General features: G+C 40.7%; 1 protein-coding gene across 6 annotated transcripts in view; it reads left to right on the plus strand.

The window, feature by feature from the left end:
• The window catches only part of Helz (helicase with zinc finger), a 153,132-nt gene that overhangs the window by 52,783 nt on the left and 79,331 nt on the right, over window positions 1–21,018 (plus strand). For all 6 annotated transcript variants that reach the window (XM_057773581.1, XM_057773578.1, XM_057773583.1 and 3 more), the window contains 6 exons: window positions 3,186–3,237; window positions 4,275–4,350; window positions 7,178–7,376; window positions 8,158–8,265; window positions 9,307–9,604; window positions 17,337–17,604. In XM_057773581.1, coding sequence (XP_057629564.1) covers window positions 3,186–3,237; window positions 4,275–4,350; window positions 7,178–7,376; window positions 8,158–8,265; window positions 9,307–9,604; window positions 17,337–17,604 — 1,001 coding nt within the window. The remainder of the gene's footprint in view (window positions 1–3,185; window positions 3,238–4,274; window positions 4,351–7,177; window positions 7,377–8,157; window positions 8,266–9,306; window positions 9,605–17,336; window positions 17,605–21,018) is intronic.

Consider the following 21,018-nt stretch of genomic DNA (forward strand, 5'->3'; position numbering starts at 1 on the left):
TAGCTCTTGTAGACCAGGCTGGTCTCAAACTCACAGAGATCTGCCTGCCTCTGCCTCCCAAGTGCTGGGATTAAAGGCGTGCGCCACCACCGCCCGGCTCCCTGTTGTTCTTATTTGTTATCTCTGGCCCCCAAATGTTTCCATTTGGTACTTCGTTAATTAAAATTATTTAAAAAAAAAAACTTTATGTGCGTTGGTGTTTTATCTGCATGTATGTCTTTGTGAAAGTGTCCAATCTTTTTTGTTTGTGTGTTTCTTTGTTTTTTGTTTTTTGAGACAGGGTTTCTCTGTAGCTTTGGAGCCTGTTCTGGAACTAGCTCTTGTAGACCAGGCTAGCCTGGAACTCACAGAGATCCGCCTGCCTCTGCCTCCCGAGTGCTGGGATTAAAGGCATGCGCCACCACCACCTGGCTTGAGAGTGTCCGATCTTGGAGCTACAGACAGTTGTTAAATGCCATGTGGGTGCTGGGAATTGAACCCAGGTCCTCTGTAAGAGCAATCAGTGCTCTTAACTGTTGAGCCATCTCTTCAGCTCCCAGGAAATTTTAAGTTTTGATTATTCTTTCAGTTATAAAGCACAACATCATGGAGTTTTAAGTGATCTTTGGTGAAACATGGGATACTTGTAGTATAAGTAATTCGTCCTGGATTACTTGTTTTTATTTATTTTTATTCAATCCATTTTCTCCAAAAACTGGGTTATCTTTTATAAAAGCACTTCTTAGTAGCTTGATAATGACAGTAACTTCTTGTTGAAACTATGGTGATTTTAATCTGCAAAGTTCAATTTGTTGGTCACATGGCAATGATGGCAATGATGGTGCTGGTTCAGATATATCCAGTCAGCATTGCCACCATCCTTTCTGTGGTTTCATCTTAACATTAAGTTTCTTCCTTTTGAGTGTTGAAGGTGTGGCCAGAAAGTGTGCCTAGCAGGAAACATGGTGGGCCACTTAGAGAAGGGCAGGCTTTGGTTAGTTAGTGCAATGGTAAACACTAACAGGAAGAGTAGGGGTTAATATTGCAGGGGAACCTTGGAGGCAGGAGTGTTAGAGCCTGGACAGACCAGTGAATGTCCAGAGGGGATTTGATGAGTGGTATTGGCAAATAGTCAGCTGGTTCAGGGAGAAATAAGACAAGTGACAGGACAGTGCAGTTGGGAGGAGATTATAGGACATTCAGGCAGACAGGAGAGGTGTTCTAGACTTGCTCAGGACAGCAGAGTTAAGGATGACTTTTAAGATTCCAGTCTGAGGCTGGCAAGTGGCTGCTACCCCCCGAAGTCAATTCCTGGGGCCCATGTAGTGGAGGGAGAAATTGACTCTTGCAAATTTTGCTCTGACTTCCACAGTCTTGGTGTGTCATGCATATCTATACACTTACATGCATACAAAATGAAGAAAATGTAATAAAAGTGTCTAAAAACAGAAAGATTTCAGTGTGTGGCTGTCTTTAGGGGAAGGACCTTTTCCTTGAGACACATTCTACAGAGGCTTAGATTTGGAATAAAGCTGATGAATTTGGTTTTGCACATACTGTGTTTGAAGTGTTCACCATGTGAGAGCTACTCTGGCGGGGGCTGGTGGGAAAGCAGAAGGGCAGCTATATGCAGTCTTCACACCATAGTGACGCAGCAGTGATGGTGCTGCACTAAAGCTGCCTGCTCAGTGGGTTCAGAATGTAGACTTTTCTTCAAGTCGCAGGGTGCGTTTCCACTGCAGGGAGAGTATCTGGCAAGTCCTTTATTTTCTTGCTTTTATACTGAAACAGAACGAGCATAAGATGTTATTTGCCACAAAATGTTATGGAAAACTTCCAAATAGATTTTATTATTATTATTTTTTCACATGTTTATAGAATTTTTCCCAAAACAATTTTATTTCATGAAGTAAAAGTCAGTTATATGCATTTTATAAAATTAGCAGAGACCAAATGGGGTGACAGGGCTTGATGCAATACACAGTTTTTATCTCCAGAGTGGTTTCTATTAGAATTCTCTAGGTGGACTTGGTGGATTATTATTTTTTTACAATTGTTTTTATTGAGCTATATATTTTTCTCCACTCCCCTTCCTTATTCCTTATTCTCCCCTCCCCTTCTACCTCTCCTATGGTCCCCATGCTCCCAACTTACTCAGGAGATCTTGTCTTTTTCTACTTCCTGTGAGGATTAGATCCATGTATGTCTTTCTTAGGGTCCTCTTTGTTGTCTAGGATTGTGAATTGTTTTTTCTTTGCTTTATGTCTAGAAGCTACTTATGAGTGAGTACATATGATATTTGTCTTTCTGGGTCTGGGTTACCTCACTCAATATGATGTTTTCTAGATCCATTCATTTGCCCACAAATTTTAAGATGTCTTTTTTTTTTCTTTTTAAAGTGATGAATAGTACTCCATTGTGTAAATGTTCCACATTTTCTTTATCCGTTCTTCGGTTAAGGGGCATTTAGGTTGCTTCTAGGTTCTGACTATTACAAATAATGCTGCCATGAACATAGTTGAGCACATGCCCTTGAGGTACAATTGAGCATCCTTTGGATATATACCCAAAAGTGGTTTTGCTGGGTCTTGAGGAAGGTTGTTTCCTAATTTTCTGAGAAATCACCATACTGACATCCAGCTTGCACTCCCACCAGCAATGCAGAAGTGTTCCCTTTACCCCACAACCTCCCCAGCATAAGTTGTCATCAGTGTTTTTGATCTTGTCCATTCTTACAGGTGTAAGATGGAATCTCAGAGTTGTTTTGATTTGCATTTCTCTGATGGCTAAGGATGTTGAGCATTTCTTTAAGTGTCTTTCAGCCATTTTAGATTCCTCTGTTGAGAGTTTTGTGTTTATGTTTGTACCCCATAGACAAAGAAGTCAAGAAATTGGTCGTCAAAAGAACAAGTAATCTTAATAATATTTAAATATTTGCTTTATTTTTATTTATGTGTATGGGTGTTTTGCCTGCATGTATGTGTCTACACCAGAAGAGGGCATTAGATCTCCTGGATTGTGAGCTGCCATGTGGGTCCAGGATGTCTCCTCTTGGTCCTCTGTAAGAGCAGCAAGTTCTTTTTACGGCTAAACCGCGTCTCCAGTCCTCTCTTCTTTTATTTTCAACATTGAAAATGCCCAAATTTAAATCAGCATCAGTCAGTATTTCTTATTTCTCTTACACCTCTTTCATTTGAAAATTGCAGACAGCTACAAGTAGTGTTCTCTCTGGATGCCATGTGGAAGACGTAGATGAAGGTAAGTGCTAAATTTGTCATGGCTCTGGTAACTCTTACTGTGGCCTTTGCCTTTTAATTGAAGAAGAATTTGTGGGAGGAAAATTTCTGAGGATAGTCTTTATAGTTGGAGATGAAGGAAAGGATGTAAATATTTAAAAGTAGGTAGAGACGAAAACATTTCTCTCTGGAACCTTTTCATAGGTTCAGCTGAGGCTGGCCTTGATCTTCTGATGCTCCTGCCTTGACTTCTGAGCGATTTCCTGCAGCTGTGCATTGTTATGTCTCCTCTCGCAGCTTGCCCTGCAGTGCCTGTTCCAGGCCAAGTGGTTTTCATAAATTACACACTGACTTCTCAGGGTTCATCTTCATCTCTGTAGTCAGTGTGAAAATGAATATTTATTGAGGTTTAGTAGTTTCCCCAAGTCACCCAGCTAGTAATGCGTGAAGCACAACTTTTAAGCCTGGCAGAATAACCTTCTTGTCCCCTGAGGGGAGGTTGGGGGACAGAACTTGTAAGACTAGAAAACGGCTGCTTAGCCTCTCTCCTAAACCTATTTTCCTTGGCTTATTTGGAACTTTATCTAAATCAATCCAAGTCATTTGTATTCAGAAATGTGTGCACTTAGCTTCTATATTTGCTTAACTGAGCTTCATTTCTGTTATACAATGTTCTGCAGTGATATGCCCCAAGCAGGTCTTAGGGCTTTTCCCCCAGTGTGCAGTGGTAGGGTTTGTCCACAAGAATTTCCTGGACAGTCAGTTTTCATTCTTGAAGGAGTTTCTAATAGAAATGCAGTAAGCCTCTCCCCTGAGTTCTCAGAGAAGAGGTTGCCCTGGGAGGAAGGCCACCCTATCAGATGAGAGCCAGTGCCACCAACTTGATTTAGCTGCTGTTTAGTGGCCTCTACAACATGCTATTTCACAGAGCCAATAGGTTAGTCATGTCTGTTTCATATGTGGGATGATACATGTGGAGGGATGTGATTCTTGGACATTAAGATATTGGCATGACGAGGTAGTCTCACATGACACGATTATGTCCCCATTACTCCCTAGGGTCTTGTAACGGTTGGCATTTTCGGCCGCCACCCAGGGGAATCACAAGCAGCGAGGAATATACTTTGTGTAAAAGGTAATGTAAAAAAATATTTTAGAAACAAATTACATGTCTCTTTTGAAAGGAGAGATAATTTTCCTTCACTTTTTGAAGGTAGTAATTTAAATTCAAAGAGGATAATATGTGAAGAAAGAAAAAGTATAGTGATTAAGGGAAATGGTTTGTTTCCTGTTTGAAACAGAGGCTGCACAGGTCAACACCAAATCCATGAGATTTTAATATTAAACCACAATTGTGTGAATACCGCTTGTTTAGACTTTGTTCAGAAAGCTTTCATGCTGGCTGAACTTAATTGCAGGCTGTTGTTAGTGTGGAATTTACTCAGATGTGGTAAATGGAGTTGAAATTAGTTCCTATAAACTGGAAGAGAGCACAGTATCAGTCATACTCAATTATTTTCATAATTTTCTGAAAAAAAGTCATGTAATTCTTATATATGGAAGTTATGGGTACTTTGTATATGAACGACTTTCAGAATTAATGATGTAACTCATTGCTAATAGTTATTCCTAAAAATGTAAAAAGTAAACTAAAGTCCCATTTTAAAGGCGAGCTCTTCAGTTCCTTTCATAGGAATGTGTGGCTGGTAGGGCTTTGCGTAGACCTTGCTGCCCTAGACTGACTGGCGAATTGAGAGGAGTCTGATATGTGCTGTAATGAGACACAGTCAAGATGAGGGCTCAAGTGTGTTGTGGAAATAAAAAGGCTGAACTAGTAAACACTGCAAGTCCTTGTGGTACCAAGTTAGTGGGGAGACAACATGAGCTTTTGAAAAAGAACCCTGAGAATTAGAGTCTAGATGAGAATAGAACCCCATTTTTTGTAGTTTTTGTTTCTGTTTCTGGGTTGTTGTTGTTTTTTTTTTTTGGAAATATTTTTTTTAATTTTAATTTATTTTTATTTCATTTTACATTCCATCCAGTTTCCACCCTACCCCTGGGGTGTTTTTTAAAATTTATTGTTATGTGTATGAGTCTTGTCTGCATATATGTCTATGTACCATGTATGTGCCTGTTTCCTACAGAGGCCTGAAGACAGTGTTGGATTCTCCCCTTAGACAGGAATTACAGACAGTTGTGAGCTGCCATATTGGGGCTGGGAATTGAGACTGGGTCTTCTGGAAGAGCAGCCAGCACTCTTAACTAAGTAGTGAAATAGCTTAGGAGCACACAGACAGATTTTGCAGCATGAAAACACACTCTATGTGTACAAGGCAAGCACAAGTTCTGCACTTATTTTCTGAAGCACATGAGGATTTAATCATCACCATCATCATCACCATCACCATCACCATCATCATCATCATCATCATCATCATCATCATCAGCAGCAGCAGCAGCAGCAGCAGCAGCAGCAGCAGCAGCAGCAGCAGCATTCTAGGTTCATTCAGCCTCACTTCAGATGGTTTGGAGGCACCAGTGAGATGAGCCATGCAGGGCTTATGCTGTGCTCCATTCATTTCTGTCTCTAGAGTGTGTTTTCCAACTTAAAGTTGTCCATGCATAGCCTCTATCTTGTGTTTGTTTTATTAAATGTACTTTTTTTTTCCTCAGAGGATTTTTTTTCATCAATTTTTGAATGTTTTTACTGATATAAGATCAGACTTTACATAGTTTTGCAGGGCATTTTAAAGTTTTTTTTTTTTTTTTTTTTTTTTTTTTTTTTTTTTTTGATTTTTCTAGTCAGGGTTTCTCCGTAGCTTTTGGTTCCTGTCCTGGAACTAGCTCTTGTAGACCAGGCTGGCCTCGAACTCACAGAGATCCGCCTGCCTCTGCCTCCCAAGTGCTGGGATTAAAGGCGTGCGCCACCACCGCCTGGCTTAAAGTATTTTTTTTAAAAATATTTATTTATTTATTATGTATACAATATTCGTCTGTTTGTATGCCTCCAGGCCAGAAGAGGGCACCAGACCCCATTACAGATGGTTGTGAGCTACCATGTGGTTGATGGGAATTGAACTCAGGACCTTTGAAAGAGCAGGCAATGCTCTTAACCTCTGAGCCATCTCTCCAGCCCATTTTAAAGTATTTTTAAAAAGTTAATGATCAGTAGTCTGGAGAGATGGCTCAGAGATTAAGAGCACTAGCTGCTCTTCTAGAGGTCCTGAGTTCAATTCCCAGCAACCATATGGTGGCTCACACTCATCTGTAATGAGATCTGGGGCCCTCTCTTCTGGTGTGCAGGCATACACGCAGGCTGAACACTATATACATAATAAATAAATAAATGAATAAATAAATAAATACATCTTTTTAAAAAAAATTAATGAGCTGGGCAGTGGTGGTGCATGCCTTCAATCTTGGGAGGCAGAGACAGGTGGATTTCTGTTTAAGACCAGCCTGGTCTACAGATTGAGGTCCAGGACAGGTACCAACAACATGCAAAGAAACACTGTCTAAAAACAAACAAACAAACAAAACCCCAAAAATAAATAAAATAAAAGATTGTCGTGTTCTTGAGCATGAAGTCAGGGCATATTGGTGTTGGGGTTGACACTCTGACTGTCGTGAATGTTCATCTGCCACCCTCTTCTCCCTTCATTGGACTTAACAGTGATAAATTTGGCCTCTCAAAAGATCTTTCTCTTGGTACTGAGGAGGCAGAGGGCAAATGGTAAAAGTTATCCTTAAATGGTTGAACAATCTGGGCAGTGTTGGCATATGCTTTTAATCCCAACACTTGGAAGGCAGAGGCAGGTGGATCTCTTAAGTTTGAAGGCAGCCTGAGATCAGAAAAAAGTAAGTTTCAGTGCAGCTAGGGCTATGCAGTGAAACCCTCTCTTGAAAGACCCCCCCCAAAAAAAAGGTTGAATGTATATAAAACACTTTCTCATTCCTCTTAGGTTTTTAGAGCAAGGAATTTGTAGGTATGGTGCACAGTGTACTTCAGCACATTCCCAGGAAGAATTAGCAGAGTGGCAGAAAAGATACGCCTCACGGTTAATAAAACTGAAGCAGCAAAATGAGAATAAACAGCTCTCAGGCAGCTACATGGAAACCTTGATTGAAAAGTGGATGAGCTCACTGTCTCCTGAGAAAGTGGTAAGAACTAACTACTCCTCTTGCTCTTGCTCTTGCTCTGAGCAGTGTTCTGCTTTAATCTTTGCTTTCTCATGTGCTCAATTATAGCTTATTTCTTCAGTCTACTAAGAACATGGATGTTTGTCTGTTTGTTTTATTTATTGTATTTGAAACAGGGTTTCTCTGTGTAGCCCTGGCTGTCCTGGAACTTGCTTTGTAGACCAGGCTGGCCTTGAACTCACAGAGATCTACCCGCCTCTCTCTCCCAGTGTTGAGATTAAAGATATATGCCTCACCACCACCTGGCTGAGAACATGTTCTTAATAAAGTGGTGTTTTTAGTAACATAAGATGGCTTGTTTGTTTGTTTGTTTGTTTTTGTTTTTGTTTTTGTTTTGGTTTTTTTTGAGACAGGGTCTCTCTGTAGCTTTGGTGCCTGTCCCGGAACTAGCTCTTGTAGACCAGGCTGGCCTCGAACTCCCAGAGATCCACCTGCCTCTGCCTCCTGAGTGCTGGGATTAAAGGCGTGCGCCACCACCGCCCGGCCGGCTTGTTTGTTAAGATGAACATTTGTCTGGAGGTATGCAGCTCCTACAGCAATGACCTTCATTAGGAAGGTTTTGATTCTCAGGTTTTGGTTGTTAATTTCTTTCTGTCTGCATTGCATGTCACTCTTGTAAGAATGGCTGGAAAGCAGTGTGTGAAATCCCTTGGTCATCAGTCAGCAAGCGCTGTGTCTGTGCTCATGGCTGACACTTGTGTTTCTGCCCTCAGACTATAATGAAATCACTCTTTGCTTCCAGCTCAGCGAGTGCATAGAGGGAGTTGAGGTGGAGCATAGCCCTGACCTGTCGGTCACCGTCAACACCAAAAAATCCCACCAGACATGGACCTTTGCTCTGACCTGTAAGGTATGAACCCCATGCTAATTAGAGATTATATCAGGCTTGTTCTGTCTCTCGAAGCTTATTGAATTTTAAATGTCTATTAAGAGAGTGTTAAAAATGTTTTGCTCGGAGTACATTTTATTGTGCCAAAGTGAGTTTCTGTATTTCAGTCATTAAATGTCCTTTTTTCTACTTTGAAATAAGATTCATTTATCTGTGTAGGACACCTTATTATTTACTTGGTAAAGAAGTCTGACATATATTACCTTCTTAACTTGGAACATAGGATGGGGTTCATGGCTTAAAATTAAATAATTGTTAATTGAATTATTTAATCTGGCAGTTTTAAGATTTTTTTCAATGAAAACCTATTTTTGTATTTTATTTGATGAAGCCACAAATTTTGTAATAATGTGTATTTTTATTTTATTTTTGTGTTTTCTGGGACTTGCCCATGCTAGGCATGTGTTCTACCACTGAGCTATATCCCCAGTCCTAGAGAGGGGTTTTCAATATGAGACGTTTTCTGCATTGCTTCTCATCTTAAATTATGATGGTCACAGTTTAAGACTGGAGTAGAATTAACCATTTCAGTGAATATATTTGGTGGAGAAGTTTTGTGTTCTTTTTAGTGGTATTTCTTCTTGGCACCATCTGCATCTTGAGATGGAATGTTTAGCTTCAGCCCTGAACCCAATCCAGTGCTCTCAGAGGTAACCATCCTCCTTCGAAGGCTTCCTATGTGAGGCTCTGTAAGCACAGTTAGAGGTTCACCCAAGATGGCAAATATTGCCACTGGGAAAGATGAATGTATACAGAAGGTCCAGGGAGGCTGATGACGTAGCATACGTATATCATTTTAGAAACTTTGCTTTAACCATTCTTTTTTGTCTTTGTTTTTCTTTTTTTGCTTAAATAGCTTGTGAGCACAGTTTGTTGGACAACATAGTACCTTAGAAACATGGGGAATAGCAGATCCTTCCGGGAATATTTTCATTGAAGAGCCCAGTTACAACTGAATTTTTACCCCCTTGTACTCAATGAATTATTTTAACTTCCTTGTAGCCTGCAAGAATGCTGTATCGGGTAGCATTGCTTTATGATGCTCATCGTCCTCATTTTAGTATCATTGCCATATCTGCCGGAGATAGTACTACCCAGGTATCACAAGAAGTCCCCGAAAACTGTCAAGAATGGATAGGAGGAAAGATGGCCCAAAATGGATTAGATCATTACGTGTATAAAGTCGGGATAGCATTTAACACAGAAATATTTGGAACTTTTCGCCAAACCATAGTTTTCGACTTTGGATTGGAGCCAGTACTCATGCAAAGAGTAATGATTGATGCAGCTTCTACAGAAGGTAATATTTAGACTTTTTTCCCCATACAATGTGTTAAAAGGCAAGATTAAAAGATTTGTATTGACCCCTAAATATTCCACAAATAGGGAAGGAATAAAAAGCAAAAATTCCCATGTTAATTGACTTACTCACTGTGTAATGACCATAAAACGGGTCAGGTTGTGCTTTGGATCTCTTCTTGCAGTTATCAGGCAAATCTTCCTTTGAAGTCCCCTAAAATTGCCTCACACGAGTAGGTTATTAGGGATATTTTGCTCTGGCAATCTCATGTTTAAAGTCAGATGGTTTTTAGCATAGTCAGACCTTTTAGTATTTGTTTGACTAGAATGTTTTTCTAAGGGTAATGACGTATATACCTACAGTGTCTATTTCCATTTCCTGACTGTTGAGCTAGCTTTGCTGATGTTACTACATTATCTCTGAAGGAAAGCCCTCAATATCAGTATTAAGTCAGTGTGTGCCTTCACTATTTTTAAGGAGGGCAGGGTATCTCAGCAGGATCTGTTCGGTGCCTTGGGAAGGGTCCCTGGTTTCAGCACAGGAGCACCTGCATACTTGCTGCTGTGGCTGATTTGCTTTGTATATTGCTGGTGGTGCCTGTACCTAGATTTGATGCCTAAATCTAACAGGACAAGGAAAGGGCATGCTAGCCCACTCTTCTGTGACTCTTGGTTGGATTATAGGTGCTTTAATTTATTAAACAAATGATAAAGGATCTCATTAATGACACTGTGTAGTATTTGTATGAATTGGGACTGTGCTGACTGGAAGTAATTACAATGTGGAGGATGCTCACCCCAAGTACCAGTGTCCTACTCATTAGAACCTGGAACAGTTTTTTTTTTCATGAGCAGATGCTAGGATACTATAATTTGGACGTGGTAACCAGGCAGTAGAACTGTTCTTTTTATTTTTTCCCCTATAAGTTGAGGTTAATGAGTCCATCCATCCATCCATCCATCCATCCATCCATCCATCCATCCATCCATTTTTCTGGGACTGTGACTCACGAAGTAGCCCTGGCTAACCTTGAATTCACAAGTCTGCTGCCTCAGCCTCCCCAGTATTGGAATTACAAGTCTGTGTGGCCATGACTGGCCTTCATTGTAACATTTGTGCCAAGGTTTTGTCACTAGGCGATATCTTCTTTGTGTTTGCTATTACAACCCAGGCTTCATTTTATCTCATTTTCTGCCTTGTTTGATCTCATTTACATTTTATTTGGTTGTATGTAATTTTGTCATTTTCTCAGTAGGAACAAAAAATACGTTAATTTCCATTGCCAAAGATAGATATGCCAGTAGATAAAATACAAATAAAAGCAGAGGGTATAATAAATCTTCTTATGAAGGACTGCATGGTAAAAATTATAGGTGTTGTGAGGACTTGGTCATGGGCAGACCTCTAGGAATGGACCTGACTGCATTCACAGAACTTCAGAACTGCACTGTTTCAAGTTAGGGGAGATTGGAATTGAAGAAAGAGAAGAAAAGGAACTCCTCCTTGGCATCCAGGTGGATGTTGTTTTTAGAGCAGTGCTTTAATAGTCATGGCTTGTTTCCCCAGAAATGTTAAGAATCCACACTAATGGGTGTTAAATGTCTACAATAAAAAGTGAAGGGAAGCCGGGTGGTGGTGGTACATGTCTTTAATCCCAAGCAAAGGTAGGTGGATCTCTGAGTTTAAGGCCAGTCTGGTCTACAGTGTGAGTTCCCTTGTCTCTGTGTCTATACTGTGTAGAGATCTTAATATCTCCTAGCTTGATGAGGAAACTTTTTAAGAGAATGGAGCTGGTGTACCTTCCTTAGATGAGTGTAAGGACTTGACATAAGTGTGGCATGTTTAGCTCATAGTAGGCATTTAAAGGAATTATTTTCAGGCTGGTGAGATGACTCAGTGGATGAAGGCACTTGCCACCAAGCAGGCTGCTTTATTGATTGCTCAGTCTGCTTTCTTATAGAAAGAGGTAGCACTACCAGTTCCGGGGTAGCACCACCCACAGTAAGCTGGGCCCTCCCACACCAATATCTAATTAAGAAAATGCACTACAGACTTACCTACAGGTCACTCGATGGAGGCGGTTTCTCATTGATAATCCTCCTTCCCAAATGACTCTGGCTTCCATCATGTTGGCATAAACTAGCCAGTACACTGGTAACAAGTTTATCCCTAAATAATATTGGACAGTAGTCCTCTTCCATGAGTTATACACTTGACTCTTCTGGGCCATCTCCACTGACATCCCCAGCAGCCCTATGGTTAAGAATGCTGCCCACTCTCTCCCGCAATTCTAGTGCCTCACCCACTAAAGGCTGTTTGTGCCCTTCAGACTGACTGCCTTCGTGTGACTCGGAGATTCATAGTCCAGTTGTATGACAAATAGTATTTTCCTAGCTCATTCTTAATTATTGGACTAAAAAAACCTTTCTTCCTTAATTAATTTAGCTTTTGAGTTGAATTAAAAACACAACTCCATAGGTTTCTCTAAAAAATTACTTGTTTATATTTTATGTGTGAGTGCTCTACATGTCTGCCTGCAGGCCAGAAGAGGGCGTCAGATCCTATTACAGATGGTTGTGAGCCACCACGTGAGTGCTGGGAATTGAACTCAGGACCTCTGGAAGAGCAGTCAGTTCTCTTAACCCTTGAGCCATCTCTCCAGCTTGATTTCTTTTTCCCACATTATTATTATTATCTGCAGTGTCCATTTATGGGTCATGGGGGAATGGCTTTCTTCTTGTAGTTATATGGTAACCTCCTAACTGTTGTGGAGGAATGTTACTTCAACTGTGTTTTTCTTTTCTTTCCTTTTCTTTTGCTTTCTTGATTATTGAGGCTTAGAAAAATAAGCTATTTACTAAAATTGTCTTTGGGTAAGCTTGAAGTTATGACTCAAAATGTGTGATAAAAGGCACTTGCAAGGGAAGGAAGTTAGCAAGCTTTCCTTGCATGCTATATACGTGGCTTCCACTGATGGGAGAGTTTGGAGATGCTGATTTGGAATTGTGGTTTGGATGTCTGGAAGCAGCATATCTATGATTTAGTCTTAGGTTTGAATCTGGAAGCATGCTATTCATTTCTCTGCCATGAGTCTAGCAAGACATGATAACATCACCACAAAGTTTAGTCTACCTTAAAAATGATTTCCCATTGCCAAAGTTGATGGCAAACTCAAGGACACTTATCTTCAATCCATGAATATTGTGTGATCAGCAAAACATTAGAAAAAGAGGGTTTTAAAGTTTGTCTTTAAAGATCAGTGTAGTGAATGACAGCACATGGAGAAGCTGCCCTCTGCTTTCACTGCTTCCGTCTGGTTATGTGGGGAGTCCCTCCACCTCAATGAGACAGGGTTTTTCAGTCTACCCCTGGCTGTCCTGGATCTCAATCTGTAGACCAGGTTGGCCTCGAACTCAGAGATCACCTGCCTCTGCCTCCTGAGTGCTGGGATTTTAAAGGTGTGTGCACCGCCGCCTGGCATTGGTTATGTGGGGCTTCCCCCTACCCCCAGACAGGGTTTCTCTGTTAATCTCTGGTTGTCCTGGAACTCACTCAGTAGATCAGACTGGCCTTGAATTCACAGAGATTTGCTTGCCTCTGTCTCCCTGAGTGTTGGAATCAGAGGTGCACACCACCACTGTCTGCAAGTTTTTTTTTTTTTTTTTTTTTTGTGTGTGTGTGTATTTCAGCTTTTATTAGGCTCTTAAAGCGGGAGAAAATAGAGGCCAATGGTTGGCACAGCCAAAAATGCTTCACGTTGCCTCTGGATAGCAGTGTGGGAGAGGAGTGTAGTCAGAGGGGAGCAGGAGTGCTAGTTGGAGTTGTGTGTGCTTGGGTTTTATTTAATGTGAACAGCCAAAACTTTGGTCTTCTAAGGAAAAGTGTGGTGTCTAACTTTGAAATTAGGAAACATTTTATCTTGCTTTTAGATAAATAGAACTGCTTTTAATAAATGACATTTATTGAATCCTGTGGGCCACCTCTGCTTTGTTTTCCTCTCACCATCTTCTCGTATAGTCTCCAGGCCCCATTAAAGACACTGTTTAAATTGATTGCATTTCATATTTCAAAGCAAAGCTTTCCTTTGGATACTGTATTATATGGGTAGTAGCTTTGTGGCTGGAATGCGAGCAGGCTCTTAATCTTAAACACCAGAGAGCCTAAGGATAGTGGGAAGTATTTCTTGTGTCAGACTAGCCATTCTAGTTGAATTGGCTATTTTGTAAAAGGATTTATTTATTTTATTCTTTTACAATTACATGTAGGTGTACATGTCTGCATATGGGTATGCACAGATGAGTGGAGGTGCCCTCAGAGGACAGAGCCTTTGATTCCATGGAGCTGGGGTTATAGACAGTGAGCTGCCTAATGTGGTTGCTGGGAACTGAAATCTGGTCCTCTGGAAGAGCAGCAAGTGCTCTTAACTTCTGAGTGATCTCTGTAGCCCAGAGTTGGCTAGTTTTGGGAGTGGCAGCCCTTCTGTGGTGTTAATTATATCCTGTTAGATTTTGCGATGCTGAGGATCCATTTCAGTATCACACCCATGTTAAGCAAGTGCCGTTTAGGCATAGTCCAGTTTGATTCTCCATGGATTTCTCTTAAATTTATTTACAGTTTCTGCCTACTTGCCACACCTCAAGGTAGTGCCTTCTATATTGGTGTCAGGTTTGCTTGGAGATTTTTATTACAAGAGTTGGTTAATGAATAGTCTTTTTTTTTTTTAAAGATTTATTTATTATATACAACATTCCTTCCATGTATGCTCGCATGCCAGAAGAGGACACCATATCTCATTATAGATGGTTATGAGCTACCATATGGTTGCTGGGAATTGAACTCAGGACCTTTGGAAGAGCAGGCAGTGCTCTTAACCTCTGAGCCATCTCTCCAGCTCCCATGAATAGTCTTAATAAGCACTGTTAAACTCTTCTAAGTTGATTTGTGACTATTGTCCAAGTTTGTTCATTTTTTATCTTTCCGGTGTGTGATTCATTTTAGGCTGGTACAGGTTGAGGGGACACACATACTGTGGCGGAAGAGCTGCGCAGCAGTCTTACTCAGTCTGGTTTTGATGATCGCAGGTGCAGGAGCTACAGCTGGGGATGACAGTGACCACACTTGTAGATGCCGGTGTGTCCAGCGTCTCATAGGGCACCTTACCTTCTTCTCCATAAATGGAGAGTCTCTAGAAGTAATGACCTTTAAGCACTGTAAATTAGTGAGTCATTACACAGCTAACAGTTTCTTTTTCAGATAAGAGGAATGAGCAAGGTGTGGTGGCTCACACCTGTAATCCTAGCAATTGAGGGACTGAAGCAGGGTAATGACTGTGGTTTCCAGCTATAGAGTATTGTAGAGGAAGACTTTCTCTGCACAACATAAAATCACCCCCCGCCCCAGAGGGAAACAAATAAACAAAAAACACAAGGAAAGAATGAAGAACAGAGAGGCAGAAGTCTGACTCAGGCTCCCAAGAGAAGTAGTTCTGTAAAGCTTTTCAGGAGCCACCAGCCAGTCACAAGCATGACCTTTTGAGGCTGGCACACCAGGATGTTTTCAGGTGCCTCCTCTCTGCTGCTGCAGCTTTCCCTCCTACATAGTCATTAACAAGACACTGGGTATGGTGGCTCATTATCTAATCCTAGTGCTTGGGGAGCAGCCACGAGTTCTAGGTTAACCTGGGCTACTAAGTGAGATCCTGTCCCACACCTCCAAGTGAAATGGGATAAAAATTAACATTGCTTGAAAATTTTGTGATGCTACTTGCTCAAGACACTAAGAAATTCCTAAAACCAAAGTGTAAATGATGGCACTATCTACATAAAATGTCAAAAAAATACTGCCGCTTATGCCGATTCCCGAAGTTTAAATACTTCCAGGCAGAAGTAGAGAAGTTGATTTCTGTATATTTTAACATGCTTTCCATAGCATTCTCAGGATACCATTTTTGGTCTGTTTTTCCCAAGCACCTTAAGGAACATCGAAACAGCCAGTGACCTTTAAATGACACAAGAATGTGTGGTTTAAAGTATAGTCTAAATTACTTAAATAAAATCTGTAATGTAATAATGAAATGTAAATTTCCCACCTTACAATAGCAGTTAGACATCCTTCTATATTCTCATTCTCTCTCTCTCTCCCTTTAATTTTTCAAGACAGGATTTCCCTGTGTTTCTGGCTGTCCTGGAACTCACTCTGTAGATCAGTCTGGCCTCAAACTCACAGAGATTTGCCTGCCTTTCTATCTGCTCAATGCTGAGATAAAAAACATAGGCTACCAATGATCCACTGCAGAGTAATTTTTATTTAAAATTACTTATATATGTGTGTGTATGTATGTATTTGTGTGTGTTAGTATGTCATGTGTGTTTGTACCCATCGGTATCAGAAGAGGGTGTCAGCTGTCATGGAGCTGGTTGTGAGCCATCTGTCATGTGTGCTGGAATTCAGACTCTTGTCCTGGAAAGAGTGTTTTTAATTGCTGAGCCATCTCTCCAGCCCCTAGAGTAGTTTGAAGTATAATTTTAATGGATAGTTCATCTTTACTGCTGTTATGTTGCTGTCTGAGAATAACAATACTCTTACAAAAATGCTTTCACAAGAATCAAAAGTTAGAACTTAGGGCCTTTATATATTTTTATTAAGAACTAGGATTAAAAAAAAAACCCAAACAAACAAAAAGATACTAAGATACTTGCCACTGTTGTGAAATTTCTTTGTGAATGGCTGCATGTGTATTTATAATGCATATGTGATATTTAGAGGTTGCAGCACCAGAGCCTGGGGTGTAGTTCAGTGGTAGAATAACGTTGGATTTTGGACTTGATCTCTAACACCACAAAATAATCAATAAATAAACAAACTTGCCAAATTACTAACTGAATGGGAGGTTGCAGTCGCACCTGTTCTGATTCAGAGACAGCTTGAGGTGACTTCCCCTGAACTCTGAACCTTTGCCTGATGAGTTAGCTAGACAACTTTCTAACTTTTGGCTATGTTTTGCTTTCCTGGGCGGACATGCTGCACCCAGTAAGTCTCAGGTAGTGACTCTCATGTTTGCTGTTTATGGTACGACTCTATCAAAGATGCCAGAATCTGACAGTTCTGGTTTTGACACTGTGTCCTGTTTATAGTATAATTTGCTGAGTTTTACATGGCCTTTTGGGAAGTGGCATTCAAACGACTTCCTATCACATGTTCCAAGGAGTTGGCAGTGTTGTACACCTGTATCTTCTAACAGATTGGTGCTGGTAGCAAGGTGACCTTCAAAGAGCTTCTCTGCGCTTTGCCACACAAAGATGGACACTTTCAGGACTTTGGGTCTTCTCTTTGTCTCATGGGGCAGGTACTAGCAGGGTGAGGAGAAAAGTGACTGTTGTCCGCCACTCGGTACATTTCATCATACAAGGAAAATTGGTCAGGTTTCTCCTGCAGGTCAGGGTCTCTTGGCTGAAGAGTTAAGTTCTGAATGTTTAACTGAAAAGTAACTATTTGTGGCACGAGATAGCCAGTGTATAAAAAGATGTTCTCACGTGGATTCCTAACAATGTTATTTTGTTAAAATGATCAAAGATGCCAGGCATGGGAAAAGTACTCTCTCAATGAGTTTTGTGTTATTTTATTTTAAGGATTTTAGCTCTAGTATATGAAACTCTGTTACAAAAATAAGTACTTATTCACTTGAGAATTTAATCCTGTGTTCCTTTATAAACATGTTCCTTGTTTCCTTTAGATCTTGAGTACCTGATGCATGCAAAGCAGCAACTGGTGACCACAGCCAAGCGCTGGGATGCTTCCTCTAAGACTATCGTAGATTTCGAACCTAATGAAACTACTGATTTGGAGAAGAGCCTTCTGATCAGATACCAAATTCCTCTTTCTGCTGACCAGCTGTTTACACAGTCCGTTTTAGACAAATCATTGACCAAGGCAAACTATCAGTCACGGTTGCACGACCTGCTTTATATTGAGGAAATAGCCCAGTATAAAGAAGTCAGCAAGTAAGTTCTTTGAGAACCTCCCTCCTCCTCTCTACTCCTCTCTTCCCTCCCCTCCTGTCTTTCCTCTTTTCCTCCCTCCTCTCCTTCCCTCTTCCCTCCCCTCCTGTCCTCTTCCCCTCCTCTCCTCCCTACTTCACCCCACTCTTCCCCTCCTTCTCCTTTTATTCCTCCAGTCCTCTCCCCTCCTCCCCTCCTCTCCTCCTCTTCTCTATTCTCCTTGGTCTACCTTTAGAGTGGTGTTTTAAATTTTACAGTTTAGATGCGCTTAAGTAAAGATGGGCTTTAAAATAATTATTCTCCATTAGCTGTTTTTATTTAACCAATCAGCTAGCTTCGAAACAGGGTCTTGTTATGAAGTCCTGACTGACTTAGAACTCGATATGTAGGCCAGGTTGGACTTGAACTCTCAGTAGTCCTGCTTCTGCTTCTTGCATGTCAGATTGCAGGTATGAGCCAGCACCCTTGGCGCTCTGTATTCTATCTTTATTGGAAGTGCTAGTAACAATTGTGTTTAGGAAGCTGTCGGTAGTGCCTCATTCCTTTAATCCCAGCATTTGGGAGGCAGAGGCAGGTGGATCTCGGTGAGTTTGAGGCCAGCCTGGTCTACAAAGTGAGTTCCAGGAAATAGCCAGGGTTACAGAGAAACCGGGCTCAAAACAAACAAACAAAAAACCAGAAAGAAAGAATTGTATTTAGTACCCGGCTCTTTTTCACAGTACCTCACTGAATGTCTCCTGGGATCAGCTGTGCTCACTTTTGCCGTATAAAACCAGTTCTCAATCTTGAGACACTTTGCAGTGTGTGGAGGCTATTGCAAACACTTAGAGAATATTTGTTGAATCAATGTACAAAGACAAAAGTAAGCCACATATTTTGAAAGTTACAAGTTTATAAGTGCTCTGTCATCTTTTATATTTTGACCACAGCCACATATGAAGAGCTGAAAGCAAAAGATTATTTGATTAATGTAAGAGATGTAGTCTTAAATGAAAGTGTGAGTGAGTAAAACTATTGCAAAGGTCATTATTTTGAAAATAATTTTTACTGTTTAGGTAAAATAGGATGAATCTTTAAAATTGAACCTCAATGAAACATGATTATATTTTTGTAACTGTTTTTCCTTTTAAATATAGTCTAACCTATATACTTTTTTGTAAGCTGTCTTATCATTAATAATAGATTCAGAATGCTCGTTAGGACCATACACAAAAAAACAAAGAGCAAACGAAAATGTAAAAGTACATTGTGTCACTCTATTTGTGGTTAAATGTGATAGGACCTTTCAGAGTACCTCACATGAGATGTGCCAGCTCAGTATACTTTATTTTCATTATTTGGGATTCTGCCATTGCTCTTTTGGTTGTGTTCTTATCTCCCTGCTCTGTCGGGAGCAGAGTTTTGCTGTGTAGCATAGGCTGGTCTAGAATTGTCACTCTTACCCATTTCCTCTTGAGTGCTCATATTACAGATATATGCTGGGCCATTTATTGGTAACTGTCAAGTGCCCAGGTGTACATGTGATGTTAGAGGACAGTCTTCAGGATTGGGATCCCTCCTTCCACCTTGGTTTTGAGACAGGGTTTCTCTTGTTTTGCTTCCGCATTGTATACTCAAGCTTCTGGCTGATTCTCTTATCTCTTGCACTTACTGAGGTCACAAGTGTGGGCTACTGCACCCCATTTTTGGGTGGATTCTGAGTTTTGAGCTCAGGTCATCCTGGCACTTTACCTGTTGAGCTGTCTTCCTTGGCCTCCCATCTGTGCAAATAAATCTTAAAGGCATGTATTGATTTTGACTGTACTGTGTTCTGATGAAATTAATTTATTAACACACGAATATGCTTGTGTGTTGTTCCCAATATCATATTCCTTTTTCTTAGGAAAGAACACTCTGTGAGTATTGGGCTGATGCCTGACTTGGAGTCCATGCTTTTAATCCTAGCACTTGGATACTTGAGAGGCAGATCAGGTGGAGCTCAATGACTTCCAGGCCAGGCAGGGCTGTATAGTAAGAGCCTGTGTCAAAACAAAAACAAAAGCATACTAGCTTACCAGACATTTGGTCCTGATGTTACACATTTGTAATCTTAACACTCAGGAGACAAAGGCAAGGGAGAGTCATGGGTTTAAGGCCAGCTTGGGCCACCTAGCAATTTCTTATCTAACCCCAGCTACAGTAAGATACTGTTTATAAAGCCTGTGACATGTAGGTGCTAAGGACAATACACTTCATCTTACTGACTTTACAGAGGCTTTCAGATTCTTCAGAATTTGTTTCTTTCTTAAAGCAAAACAAGAACAAATTTAGGCCACATGTTGATGTGCATTCAGTGATCCTACGTTGGAAGAAATATGTTCAGTTCTGAGAGATACATTTTTAAAGAAATAAGGCTTTAGGGCTGGAGACATAACTCAGGTTAAGTCCATGTACTATTCTTGCAGAGGACCCAAGTTTTATTGCCAGAACCCACATCAGGTGGCTCACAACTGCCTGTAACCCTCATTTTCAGGGGATCCAACACTTTGGCCTCTGAGAACACCTGACATAAATTGATTTATGCTTTCAACATACACATAATTAAAGATAATAAAAATAAATCTTAAAAGGCAAAGACTAGACATTAACTGAAGTTGTGATTTCTATTGAACTGTGCAGTGCAAACCTACCTGGTCTCCATGCCTGGCTACCTAGTGCGCTCCTGCCCGGCAGGCCTAGTGTGGGAGTAGGATGTGTGTCACATCCTAGCCATGAGCACAGCTTCCGTGGGTTACCTCCCTTTTCCACTCTGCATCAGCAAACCAAACTCAGTGTAATCTAAAATGTCTAAAAACTCCAAATAGTTTATTTTACTAGGCTGATTCTTGTTCATGTAGTGCAAAAATCTCATGCAATCAAATTTGCTATATAGCTTCAGAGACATGTCCTGCCTAATGCTGGCATTGGTCCTCATCACATTTCTTATCAGCTACACAAGTGGCTTACAACAGCTGGTAATGTTGGTGGCTGCATTGCCTCCTGGGAAGGTTGAGATTATTGGCTTCAAGATTGATTCAAAATGTGGTATGCAAGAGTGGAAAGAATTTGAATTATTAAGTTTCAAAGTCCTGTTCTTTAGATTTTTAACTATGTGTTTCCGTATGTGTCTGTGAGTGCTGGTGTCCCAATGAGGCCAGAAGAGAGTGTTAGATCCCCGAACTGGAGTTACATATGGGAGGTTGTGAACTGCCTGTTGTGGGTGTGGGTCCTCTGGCAGAGCAGCAAGTGTTCCTAACCTTTGAGCCATCTCTCCAGCTCCAAGGTGGCAGAGCTGTTCTAATACTTGATGGAGGCTATGACTGGAATTTTAGTTTAGCATGCCAATCTTTTAGGAAGATGAGATATTAGTAGTAGTGGTTTCTACTAGAAATTCTAAAC

Source organism: Chionomys nivalis, chromosome 7, assembly GCF_950005125.1.
Source record: "Chionomys nivalis chromosome 7, mChiNiv1.1, whole genome shotgun sequence".
Taxonomy (NCBI): domain Eukaryota; kingdom Metazoa; phylum Chordata; class Mammalia; order Rodentia; family Cricetidae; genus Chionomys; species Chionomys nivalis.